The 13993-nt window shown below is 42.6% G+C and overlaps 1 protein-coding gene across 3 annotated transcripts in view; it reads right to left on the reverse strand.

Annotated features, from left to right (window-relative positions):
* The window catches only part of UNC5C (unc-5 netrin receptor C), a 260117-nt gene that overhangs the window by 87807 nt on the left and 158317 nt on the right, over positions 1–13993 (reverse strand). For all 3 annotated transcript variants that reach the window (XM_026102442.2, XM_026102441.2, XM_064510505.1), the window contains exon 2: positions 10406–10627. In XM_026102442.2, the coding sequence (XP_025958227.2) occupies positions 10406–10627 (222 nt within the window). The remainder of the gene's footprint in view (positions 1–10405; positions 10628–13993) is intronic.

Below are 13993 nucleotides of genomic sequence, written 5' to 3' on the forward strand. Positions count from 1 at the left end.
TTGTGGCACGTGTGGCTGGGAAAAGATTTCTTTTTTTAAGGGCCAGGGAAAAAAAAGCCCTGCCAGAGGTTCATGTTTTACATAAAGCTGCAGATGAGACTTCACAAAGAAAATCTGTGCACTTTTTATTTCTGGTTCAGAGGATTTACATGCTCTTTCGAATGATCTGGGCCTTCAGCAGTGGGTAATGCTTCCCAGTCCCCAGCTTAGCGCTCATGCAAAATTGAAGCACTTTTGAGGCTGTTTAGAGCCTACAGATGAATCTCAATGTGCAGGCAAAAAGGAATAATGGCTGTTTAGCACTTCGCTAGAAGAAGGCGAGGAAATTATGGAAAAAAAAGAAATCTATTGAACTTCAAACATCTGTGGAGCTGACGGAGAACATCTGAATTTTGAGCAGCGTGTTTACATTCCCTTTGCCCCGCACGGTGTGTGTGTGGGGGGGGGGGTGAGAAATTAACAATAAATGGGTTTATGCTTTTTTTTTTTAAATAATACACACAGGTTTGTTTTCTTAAGTTACTGACCTATACATATGTATATAAATACAGATACCCCCCAATAAGGACCCCACCCACTCAGGCTGCTTTTGCGAAGCAGAAGCAACGCGAAAACGCCGTACTGCCAGGGACGCGGGGCAGCGACACAGCGGGCGGCTGGTGCCGCTGTCGTGGGAGGGAGGACGGGCGCGACGAGGCACAAGGGGTCACTAGGGAGGCTCGCTCGGCCCCCGCGGCCCTTCTCCCAGCCCTCGCGCGCTGCAGCCGCAGGCTGGGGGAGCAGCGCAGAACCCCGGCCCTTCTCTGTCGCCGCTGGTTTGCATGGCAGGCATGGCATTTCACAGCCGACCTGCGTACCTTGAAAAAATGTAAAAACCAAACCAAACCCACAGGCAAGCAGCTGCTTTCAGAGGGGCTCTGTCGAGCGCTCTGCCAAGCGCAGTGACTTCCACCAGACAGAGCCGCAGCTCTGGGAGTTCGCTGTCTGCTCCCGCAGGCAGCCTGTTTTCCACTCTGCGCTAGGGCAACAGTCAAAACACCAGCTCCCGAACGCCACGAGGTTTTCCCGAGTTTGTCACAAATAAAAGAATTATCACAGCAAGGAGCGTGAAAAGCCAGCGCGGTGGTCACAGCGGTCACGCTGCGTGTGCCCGGCTCCGGACGGAGCGCAGCTCACAGCTCACAACCCCCACCAGCTACCGCGAGCCACTGGGGACGCCGGCAAGTCGCTCCACACATCCATACGCCTTTGACATGAAAAAAGGCCCTTTTCACTATGCAAGTGAACACTGTCAAAACTTTCTTTGTAATTTTGCTTGCCTCGTTTTTTTTCCCTTTGTACTCCTTTTTACTCAAATGATTTCAATACTGGTTTCCACTTTAGTTAAAGAACCAAAGGATTAAGACCAAATCCAAAAGAAAACCTGATCCACTTTCTGTATATCGTTATTCTTACGGCCTGACAATTCTTCCTTCCCTCCAGAGATGCGAACGGCAACACCCCCAAAAAGCGCGCGGTGCTATGTCAGTACTCGTTACAGCAGCATCGTTACCCCTGGGAGGCCAAAAGCAGCAATCAGCCAACCGAGACGCTCTCTAAAATCAAAATCTGGGAGCAGACAATAGAGGAGGCGCCGAGGGCCTAAAGGGTGAAGAAGCGACATGGCACAGAAGAGCCTGACAAAAGATGCCCTTTCCACTCGCACAATCAAAATAGGAAGAGGAACAAGAAGTTATGAGGACTCATGAAAGACGTCCCTTCAAAACCTGATGAAAAAGAGATGTACATAACCTTACAGGTAAATGTCAATAATGTCGGTGCCTACATTGCTCACTTATGTAGGGATCAGAAACAAATGGGAAGGACAAAATGAATAGAGGAGGTGAACCCCTAAAGGCAGCATAAAATTAGATGCTGTGTGGGTCAGACTCGTACATGACAACTACCTGCCTTTTCCGTACACTTTGGCAGTGATTGCGTACCCTGTATCTGCTTAAAAAAAAAGTCCTCACTGAGTCTGATCTATGTGAAACTGTTGTCCCACATATGTCTTTTTTTTTTTTTTTTTTTTTAAAAAGAGCGTCATTTCTGCTCTAGTTTAAAAACTAATTTAAGCAATAGGATTGCTCCTACCTCTCTTCATAGAACGATTTCACTGTCTAATGAGCTGATGAGGAAAAAGCAGAAGATACTATTCAGGTGAGTTTATAGAAATACCATGGGAGTCAACTGGACAACATTTACTTGTCTTGCACAGTCATCAAAACCCTGATGGCCTTACACTGCATTTTTAGTGACTGCATCAGACTATAACTTGTTCTCAGCAAGCAAGAAGCAAGATGTCATTGGGACCTTCCATTTCCCCCCAAATTTTCAGGGATTTTCATAAAGAAACTACAGACCTACCACTCCTACTCATTTTCCTATTTAATTCATTGAAAAACCTATATTTAGAAGATACAAGTGTTCCTGCCCTTGCATTGCCAGGGTGCGAATGAGTGTGGCAGTTTTGTTTCGCAGTACACAGGGCCTCGGCTCTGCCCTCCTTTTTTCAGGGTTATTTTCCATTTAGGCCAGTAGAAGCAGGATGGGGATTGAAATGGGGGGGACTCGCTTCCCGTCCCAAACAGCGTTGAAATTTCTTGGCCCTTCAGGTACCATCGCCACGGGAGGTCCAGGTCTCTCGCAAAAAGGCTTTATTGCTGCAAAGGATGGAAAAATGAAGCAGCGCTGTGCAAAGCTACGGCTAGTTTGGAGCCGTGGTGAGCAGACTGGTGTCTGAAGATGCCCTTTGGGAATCTAAAGGGATTAATGGGATTACGAGTCTGTAACAAAGGACTTCATGAAGGAAAAAAACTTGAGAGGAGATAAAGTATAGGCTGGAAATATTCAAACAGCTATCCTCAAATGGTTCAGATGAATGCAATAAGCATCCATATTCCTCTTTCTATTATTTTGAATAACTTTATTTCCTCTCTCAGACTTGCTCTCCTAAAAGCCTACAGGAAACCTTCAGGACAATTAGGAGAACAGCTGCAGATAGCAAGTTAATGCTGCAATAAGAAATGAATAAATACCCTAAAGCTTTTATCTGTTGGTCCCAAAACACTTAGCAGAGGCAAGTAACAGAGAAGTGGAGTGGCCTGCAGAAAGTTGCATGGTGATCTACACACAGAAAGTTGGGAACAGGCAAAGGACCCTTTCCATGGCCCCGTCATTACTCACAGGAAGAGCGGGAGCAGGATCTACAGGTGGGGGAGCTCCCTCTGCGCCGCCTGAGTCTTCTCCAGGCTGCTACCCAAGAACGCAATCTTCCCAGGTTTGGGGTGATGGTTCTGCTCTGCCTCTAAGACTTTTTTCCTCAAGAAAGAAATATCTGGCCCAACGTTCTCATTTTAGGTATATGAATACATTTTTAAGTTTCTTGAGGCAGAATCTAGTTTCCTTCCGTAGGTCAGCGTTAGTGCCTTTTTCCACTTATTTCTACAAAAATAACCATCATTTTGAATTTATATTCCAGATAATGGTGACCTCCAAGGGGGGGTGAGTGTGTGCGTGAATTTTGACATTTCCAAAACAGCTCTCTATCAGAATATACTAATTTTTCAAAATAAGAGAGGAAACTACTTCTTCTAGTAAAAAATGTCTGCAGCAGCTTTGCTGTTGGTCCTTGATTTGGATCTGCTGAAGACCACCAAAATTCGAGAAGCGAGAGTGTTTCTTGTAATGGTGATGGGTGCGGATACCCGGGAGAGGTGTTTGTGAGGCACACTGGGCGAGAAGGCAGCCTGCGTGACATCTAAAATACCAGCAACCTAAATGTCAAATAGGAAAAAAATGTGGGTTTGTTCACATATTTTTATGTAAGGAAACACCCTGTATTTCCCTGGAGAGTTCCAGGTCTTTGGAGAAATGGAGTTGTCTGCTCCTTTCGTCCCTAGCCGCAGCCTTTCAGACCGCACACACAAGCATGTTCCACTTATCCTTCCAAAGAGGGGGCACACTTTGAACTACTGCAGAAAATGAACTGTAGTACAAATCCTAACCCACAGCTCAAAACTACTAATAGGAACATCTGGGAAAAGATACACAGACACATTTTAAAATTTCCTTGAAAAGAGTTGGATTAGGGGAGAGTATTGAAGGAGCACAGCTAAAACCCGGCAATATGTTGCTCAGAAATAATTATTTTGAATCAGGGTGCTTGGTTCTTACAATGAATTTGATCCAATGATAAATGAAAAATAAAATGACTTGTGACAACAGTGGAATGAAAACAATCCTTATTTATGATATGCGGCTACCCTTACTAACATAACCCCAAGGTATTCTCCCCCAGAGAGTCAAAATATTGCAGGCTGAAGTAAAACTGCAGCACTTAGCACCACTTGTCATCTCCTTAGTGAAGTTAATAGGGGAAACTGGCCACATTTGTCTGGAAAAAATAGCCTTTTTTCCTGTCTTGCAGACTCTTGAAAAATAATAAAGAGAATTAGGAGGCTACAGCAGGCCAAGACGAGGGAAAAAGAAGTTAAGGGAAGATGATGTGCAGTGAGGGAAAACAGCAATAAGGGAAGGCACATCTGTGGGTCACGGAAAACAAGTAAAATGGTACCATCTGCAGTCTTCTGGCAGAGCTGCGCATATGGGGGCACTTCCCAAATTCTGTATTTGGGCTTCCAAAATAAGTATTTCCCCACTGGTGTTCAAATAAGTCCTGTATTTTATAAGTAACAACAGTTTTTCCTATTTATTAAAAAAATACTAAAATGAAGAAGCGCAACCGCTCAAAACAAGTAGGCATATGATATTCTTTGCTGCATGTCCCAGCTTAAATAAAGTATGGTAACGGTTAAATAAATTGATGGAGCTTTTGTTATTAGGGCAACACAGCCTTCCAAAATGTTGTCAGGAACATCAAAATAAACAGCTTCCTTGAGATGTTTGTACACACACATACAAAAAAAGAAAAGTGATAGAATACCGTGTGCTAAAAGTGATTTTTTCTCTCTAGAAATGCTGCCAGAACAGCACAGGCAGCCGCTGTGAAAGTTTCCCCACACCGCCTTGGCCACCGTGGCCTGTAAGAGCAGCTCTAAAGGCACAGGGCTAGCCGTCAATCTTTGATCTTCTGTCGAGAGCGTGAGCTATTAAAGATTTAGCTGGCTGGATACCGACTCCCCTGACAGGCTGCCAGAATCGTTGCTTAAGGTAACAGCTTTCTATTTGCCAGATCAATGCTGACCAGACGGCAAAAGCTCAGTCTCCTTTCACTGAATCTGCAAGTCATCTGAAAATACTTTATTAATGGGAAAAGATAGTGGTGGGGGGTAAGCCCTGGGATCACATTAACAGTTATGTAAAGAAAGGACAACATTCATTTTGCGTTGGCTGGACCCTCGGGCAAGGCTCAGGAGTCCTTATTCTACCTTGTTGCTATCTGGGAACGGCAAGGAGGTCGTAAGTAAATCCCTGAGCCCTCCTCTCCCTATACATCCGAGCAAAAGACGACAGAAAAGGGTAGACAAACAATAACGCTGGCTGAATTGCCCAATATGTCTATTAAATTAGCACTTAAAGTAGTTCCAAATGTTTTCTCCTTGCCTGAAGGTGAGAGAGAAGAAGAACATGTCACTAGCATTGCAGAGGGCAAGAAGGGGCCTATAGATCATTTCACCTTAATAGTCATGGAGAAACTATTACAATGCATATTCAAATGGAAAAGAAAAAACAAGGTCCCTGTAGTCCTGATTTTTCTGTCATGTATCACTGCAAAGTTGGTTTCTATTTAGCAGCATTAAATCCTTCTGCGCACAGATGTACAGGGTGCAAGACTGTTTTCTGTATGTCTGCAACTCTACCACCACTGCAGAAATGCTTTTTTTCCTGTGAAAATATTTCTCCATAAAAAGTACATACGCAAAATAAAACCTTTTGCCACAGTCATTTTCAGAGACACAGTAATTTGGAAAATGTGCACAAATTGCTCTAATAATTATTGATGCTCTTAAGCTTCCTGCTCTGTGGCAATGGAATTTACTTGGTCCAAAAAGCATCAGTTCTGCAGGGCTCCTTTTACTTTCTGTGCAGTTATCTTTTATGACAGGCAGTCATAAAATCAAATGTGTTCCCTCAAAACAACTTTCATCTTTGCTTTTTAAAACCAGTGTTCATATTCTTTACATATATTTTTCCATGTTAATGGGAAAATATTTCAGTAAAAACATAAAAAAGACCATGCCCTGCCTTGTACTTCGCATACCTAGGAAATGAAGCTGCCAAAGATGTGCACTAAAGATTTTCAAAGCACCCATTTGGACTTCTTCATGAAAATACTTAACTTTTTCATAAAGAAGAAAAATTCCAATGAGTCTGAAGATTAAAAACCAGACTTTAACGACCTTCTAGACAGAGCTTCTGGTTTCTCAAGCGCCATCCTTGGAATTTTTGAAAGACTCTCTTTTCAGGCTAATTTAATTAAACAAAGTGGTACCAGAACACCCTGTCACCGTTACTGTTCTCATCCTCTCCGACCAGAAGGCAACAACTCCCACAGAGTCTCTGTGCATGTACTGTACGACAATGCTTTACCTGCTGTTTAAAAATAGCCCATAGTGCAAACGAGCATATACCTAGAACCCTTGTTTTGTAACCATGCTTTCTCTGTGTTACAAAGAAAAAAATGTATTTATCTATCTATGCATATATATTTTTATATAGGAAAAATATACAAATATTTGGGTTTTTGCCCCTCTTAAAATTAACCTTCTTAATAGATTCAATATTTCTATCTAGCAGCTCTCTCGAATGACAGTAAGGTTGCACTCTCATTCTGTCTCCTGTGCCACTTCTACTGCTGTGCCATCATCTCCGGTTTTAGCAGTGACAGTAATAAATTTGCCTTATAAGAGGAATTAATTATTTCTACACAGATTTCATTGATGGCCAGTGTTTCCACAGGCTCAGAGTCCATGAACATATAATCCTTTGCAGGCCAAAACCTATTTCTCTTTCGTGCATCATTTCCCTTCCCAAGATGATGTACCTCTAGCATCACATCTGCATTTTAGTCCTCTCTCTTTCCCTACAACTGGTGCTGTAGAAAAAAACGCGTAGTTGGTCTTTTACTTTTTTCCTCCCATACATTTTTCTATCTATTTGTCTTGTTTTCCTTTCCTTTGCTTTTCTACCTGAGGACCCGAGCGAGAAAGTCTGCTGCAGAAACAGCAGCCGATGACTAGCTCCTCTTCGTCCCTGAATGGACCTCCAGCATGGAAAAACCATCGCTGGGGAAGAACGTGCCCAGTTTTCAGTAGCCTGGTTTGCACAACTGGCCCAGCAGAAATACTGTGTAGCTAGGCTCTCTTTGAGCCAGGGTTACTGCTCAGGGCCAAACATGGGGCTTACTCTTCGCAGTGCTGTGCTACGTGACTGCTCCAAGGGCACAGAGTGACTTCTAGCAAACAACATTCGACTGCAAGCCCAAAGCTGGCAGCAGTTTCGGCAGGGGCTGCCACTCTCACGCTGCCCTCTGCGCAGCTCAGCCACTGCAGGTGTGCCCTAGGGTAGCTCTGCTGCGCCAGGCAACCAAAAATAGCGAAGGAAAGCAAAATAGCCTCAGAAGCGGTGGAGTCGAAGCCCTCTGCCAGCTGGACTGGTGCAAGCCGCCAAGCTGACGATCTCATACGTGTAAAACCTGCCTCCCACTGTGACTCCCCGAGGCCACTGTCTCATGCAGCTTTTTCTCCAGCTCCAGCGGACACATTTTGCTGAGCTTCCATAGCTTTGAAGAAGGCATTATTTCAGTGCTGCCTTCAACACATTGCTCACCCATGTCTATACTACACTGTGTGTCTTCAGCCACAGATTCTTAGTCTACTTATGGCAAGATGGAGAAACATTGCACTCATGAAATGCATTCACCCGCTTTTTGGCAATCACGAGGTGGACCGACAAATTTAGATACTGACAGCTTCATTTTAACAAGCTATTAGTGTGACTGTTTTTGTGGCTCTTATGCTAATAATCTGATGTGCACAGCTTTTGGCATACCCTCCCTTCCCCTCCTGGAAGTCCAGGAGATTAAGTTAATCTCTAATTGGAGATGGGTTTTGTTTAGATGTAATTGCTGCTGTTTATTATTCAAAACATTTGTCCTCTAATATATTCAGATGGATCTCTTTTCAAGACTGGGCTTCTACATTTTCTGCTGCAATTTGTTTTATGGCATCATGAAGTTCTTCTAGAATGGGATTTAGAAAAAAAAATAGTTTGCATTGCAATGAATTTTGCACCTGTAACAAAAACTACAGTGACCACAACAGTGTTTCCATGTTTTTCTGAGATCTATAAGCTATGCTCCAGAAAAGAGTGTTAACATGAGAACCCAGCTATGAACCTATTGCTTATATTTTGACTCCAACTTTTTACTGATTTGATATTTTCCATAATGGTGTAAATTTCCTCCTTCACAGAAGCTTATAAAATGTATTAATCTTAGGTGTTTTCAGACAGTCTTTCTTTTGTCTCGTTGTAATTACATTTTGGGGAATTAACATATGGGTTTTTTTTCCATCTTTCATCTAACCTGGCATGTTCATACCAGTTGTACCTTACATATCAATATTAGGCTATATATTAATCCTGTGTAGGATTTCTAGTAGTTAAGTCAGGTTACTTTACAAGTATGTAGCATTTTCAACCATTTTCTTTTCATAGAAGAGCAGTGCTTAATTCAGTGGTTCTGTCTTTTAACTGGGTCAACCAAGATGGACAATAACTTGCTGTCAGGGTGTTATTTTGGGGGCACATGATTCACAACTGGTTTCCTAAAGGTCTTAAATTGCTGCTGCTGTAATAAGAAAGCTAAGCCTACTTTTTTCATTGTTTACATGAAATGCTAATCTCTCTTCTCACAAAGAAGCAAAAGCCTGAAAACAACAATTTTGAATCTTATTCTTCCCTCACCTGTTTCGACACAGAACTGCTGAGTTCAATGGAAATTCTTTTTTATTTCCTCTAGGGTCACTCAGGAGAATCAGACCCTTCATTTTCTAAGTTGCCTTTGGCTATACTGTACAGAAGGCATAACTCAGTTTCTGAATGCTGATGTTAATAAAAGCTTAAAGAATTAACACAGTGATAGCTGCTCTCCTGCTTGTCCATATTCATTCCGGTGGACTCCCACAGATGAAAAAAATAGATGTGCTAAGTAACCAGATTTTCTCTTTTTAGTCATTTTGCTGCAGTCAGCCTGATGGACTAGCCTGTTCTTACCAACAAAATAAACAGGCTCAAAGTTTAATACATATTTTCCTTTCTACAGCCTTACCTACCTACACCCACCTTCTTTTTCTCAAGCTGAGAGCACCAAAGCACTGTTAAAAGCTTGGGCTTTTGATCTCTGTGCAAATAAATGAGCTGAAACAAATAAAACCCAGTTCACAGGAGACTTCCAAGACATCTGGTGGAGTTATTTTTCTAAGTAATTAGACCAAGTGGCGATGTAATTCCCAAATGAAAGTTACCTTCTTGCTTGATATCCAGTTATTTTTCACAGCCCTCAAGACAGCACTAAGTCCCACTTCTCTGCTTGCATGTCACAAACTCTATTGATTACTAGTCTTCCCAAAGTGGAGCAATCATACCTTTGACACAGACTTGTCTACAGCTCAAGTTTTTAACCCCCTTTTTTTCAGTACTATGAAGGTCCTATTCGTCTTCCATGAATGTCAGTGGGATTTCTGATACTGATTGAGAAAGGATGGATTCCTGGCTTTTTTTCTTCTATTCCTTGCTAACCTAAGACAGTTATCCTTCATACGGACTCTGTGGAGCAGGAGGAGGAGTATAAGGGAGCAATCGGCAGTTGCTTGCTCTGAATCAATACCCTGTTCTAGGCTGTGCCCCCACGTGCTTTCTCCTTCTTTCTTGCTGCAAGCTGATTAAACTTCTCCTCTTTTTCCAAATCTCCCCAGGAAAACACCATTCTAAGAATAACCCAAATGTTTGTCAGCACTTTGGTGGGAATGGTTTTTGTCCTCTGTGACTACGATACAAGCACCATCCCTGTGCATTTGTGACACAGGATTGCTGAACAAGGAGTTGACTTGGCCAAGCAGTTCTCTCTTGTTTGTGCTTGGTTTTATGTTTCTGCAATATGATTTTGGTTCAAACTGAGCAGGATCCTCTATAATCATGTTTTAGTAGCTGACATGAATGCAGACATCACCTCTGTGCTATGACAGCTAATGTTCGACAGTTCCAAGCACAGAATTCACACCTGTATTAAGGGTAAAGATAGTAGCTGTCCTACGAATAGTTGCCAGATTACAAAGGTGAGCTTGATATGACTACATTTTAACATTCTCCCTCTCATCCCTCCCAAGATATAATGCAAACTCACCAGAGGTTTCATCTACTCTCTCATCCACCACATGGTCCTTCTGATGGACCCATTCGCTGTTGCATTTGAAGTAGATCTGCGTGGCAGGGCTCGCTTTGCAGTACAGATTCACGGGCTTGTTCTTCACAATGTAAGCTTCTTCGGGCTCAATGAGGAAGTGAGGCAATGGCTCTGGAGGATCCGATGGAAAAGTTTCCGGAAGTTCATGAAAAAAATCATCATCTGTAAAAACAAGACAGAAAGGACAAATGAAACAACCAAAATTCAGCTGTCAAAGACTTAAAAGCACTTTCTGAAAATTTCAAAAAAAGTGTACTTTTCAGATAAAAAGTTATCTTGGGAGAATTCTGGGACTGAGGCATAAATACACAGTTGTTTTCAGACTAGAAGAAATTGTTCTTTACATCCTAAGCACTCTTTCCACTATGTGATGTGATAGAAATGTGCCTATTCGCATGACTGGGAATGCTCCTTTGTTAACATCACTGGCAATACTAGCAATAAAACATTATGTTAGCGCTTGGAAGAGTTGCCTGCAGAACTGTAGAAAGAAATAATGCAAACTTTTGGAGGCTTCAAGGTCACGCTTTTTAATACTGATTTATCACGATGTTTAATCAAGAGCATTCACGTAGCTAGTAACGGCCGAGGATGTTACAAACAGGAAATAGCGCCTTTCATTTTAGATCATCAATTTGAAATTTACTCTAAGGGCAAAAGACTAAATGAATGCCCAGTCTGCGGCTCTTTGTTCAGTCTCTGACTTTCTTGTTAAGACTGCTAATGAAAATGCCAAGCTACGGTTTATTTGTCTGTTTTGCAGTATAGCTGTCTGTGCAGTCCCCGCTACGGAGAGGAAGCAGAGGCTGTGACGCAGAGCAGAGCAGCCGCGAGAAGGCACAACTCTGGGCCAACGTGGACCCGTGCTATCGACTTAAGGAAAGCTCTGCACCTCTGCGGTGCTGCCAGGAGTGAATAAAGTCGATAAGAGAAGTCTGGGGAAAGCAGAGGGGAGGGGAGGGAAAGAATCCAGCACTGAAAACACCTAACGCATGTATTTTCCTTTTTCTCTCTCTCTCCCCCTCTTCACAAATCTTCTTATACCCCACTGCCCCTTTCTGTAGAGGAAATCTTCTACACCAGAAAGCACTAATTCAGTGGAGAATCAGGCGCTTGCCATGCCCTTCCCCTGCTGCTGTCACTGCGCAGGGACGCTGGAGACGCTCACAGCAGCAAGGGGACGGGGGAGCAGCAACTATTGACAGATCCATCAGCAAGAAGCCGACAGGCCTGAAGGCCTTATTCAATCTCCTCTCTTCCGCCTCTGAAGCGGTTATCGTTATACACAGTGACGGACGTGGCTGATGATCAATAAAACAGCCCAGAACATCAAACTAAAAATACTGCGGAAGGCTGGCTCTCTTCTCCTTGTCAGTCGTCATGAAGATGAAACGTCAAGCGGCTCCCTTCCCATGCTCTAGATATAGCCGTGTCATCTGGGTCCGCAATTACAAGGGCCATGAAAGTCTCTCCTTCCAGCCACGGCTTTTACCGAAAGACAAGAAGGAACAACAGATGAAAGAGAGTAGAGGAGAAGGCAATGTAGTGCCCATCTACATAGCTACACGGAGTCACACTGTACATCTTTATTAGGGATGGGAATACCTTACCCGGCAAAAGGTTTTGTGAACCTCTTGAACTATTTATGAAGAGGGCACGAGTAGTTCGAGTTCACCAATTCCCCCCCTTTTTTTTTTTTTAATACTAAACTAAAACTATTCTTGCCCTTCTGGGTCTCTCATTTTAAGATGGGTAACAGGCCTGACACACTGCTGCATTACTCCCTTAGAGTTATTAAAACTGAACTGGGGCAAGGATAGAAGAAGGGGCCAATAGATAAGGCCCAATATTTTTCATGCAAAGGAAAAATTTGTGACGTACAATAACAATTCAACTTCCATCGCCAACTAATTCTTTGGTTTTCTTTTCATTCTGACCACAGAAGAGAAGGAAGAAGGGAAAAGCGGTAAAAACTAAGTTTTACTATTTAGAGCATTTAGGTGGACCAGATTTTCATTCTTTTCACTCTGACCACACCAGCCTCCTTTTCTGAAATCCCATTTCCGTTCCCTGTTAGTATTTCTTGCTCTATTTGGCTCCCCAGTTTCTTGAAAGAGGAAGATGAGTTACAACAAATGAGTCTCAGTCGACATCTGGATTCACGACAACTAAACATGTTTGAATTAAAGCAAGAGGACTTTCACTGTTCCCAATACCCTTTATCCATAAGGGTATCTTCCCTCCCTCTCCCGCTGCTTCCCCCTCTCTCCTGGACTGCTCGCACACAGGCTGCTGCATATACATACACGACCCAGAAACATTAGAGATGAATCATTTCCCCTGAATTGCCATAGGACATATCTTTTTCTTCTGGTCATTTAATTGCAAATCAGTGAGCAGACAGATGGAAACTAACAAAGCACACATATGTTTTATAATTAAACAAGTATTGCTTCACTAATTTCTGGTGACTGGAAGAACAAATGTATTTATTTTCACCAGTAGATCTCTGCACATTATCAAAGGCAATACTTAGGCTGCCTGACCAATTAACTGTATCTTATCAAAGATGTAACTAGAAAGTCCAAAAGGAGGAATCAGCAAGCTGCAGAAAAGAAAATGGTGTTTTTCTCATTGTTTCCTCAGTGCTGATTAATCAGCCTTGAGAATGTGTGTGGGCTTTGGGTTTCCCTCCTGAAGGTAAGTGTTTCCAATGTTTAAACACTATTTTTACGTTCAAGTGGATTCACAGTACGGCCTAGTACACTACAACCTAATCCCACTTTTCAATTGTGGCTACAGCTGTTTCTCCACAAGGTTGGTATCACGTGGTCTCCTACAAGCCAGTTTTCTTACTAGCTACAGTAAGCAGCATATTCTACATACCTATGTATGTACATATTTTATGTATGTATGTATGTATGTGCAATTTCATGATGCCACATTTTCTAACAAGGTAGTAAACACTTCCATCAAAATTTCTCCTGATCAGTTCCAGTGAAGCACAGGTCATTCCTCCCTCCTGAGGAAGACCAACTCTGACCCGGCTTTTTTAGGGGTTACTGTGTTATACCTGTGTGCCCCAACGCATCTGTTTCTGTAATTTAGATGGGAGTCTGCTCTCTCCGTGTACCCCATCTCTGCACAAGGGGATAAATCTTGCCTGAGACTTTGATCTGAACCTTCCTGAAGGTTATCACACAGGATATTTAACATTCTTATCTCCCGGCCGTGTAACAAGGTGATCAACTTTATATATCTCTTATTTAACTCTTCTATGGAGTTAAACGGTTCCTCTGTCTGCAGAAAGAAAACACAAACCAAACCAATTTAAACTTATCTGTGAAGATAAGTTCAAGAAGTTAAGTTAGGAAGATAAGATAAACTAGAAATTCATGTGCTTGATTTCCAATCATTATCTCCACGTTATGTGCAGTTAAGTTCCCCTTACTACCTTGCTCAAACGACAATCCCAATATGAAGTCCACGCACTTCTTCCCTGTCAAAACAAATCCCCCTTTTTGCCCA

This window comes from Dromaius novaehollandiae, chromosome 4 (genome assembly GCF_036370855.1).
Source record: "Dromaius novaehollandiae isolate bDroNov1 chromosome 4, bDroNov1.hap1, whole genome shotgun sequence".
NCBI lineage: Eukaryota > Metazoa > Chordata > Aves > Casuariiformes > Dromaiidae > Dromaius > Dromaius novaehollandiae.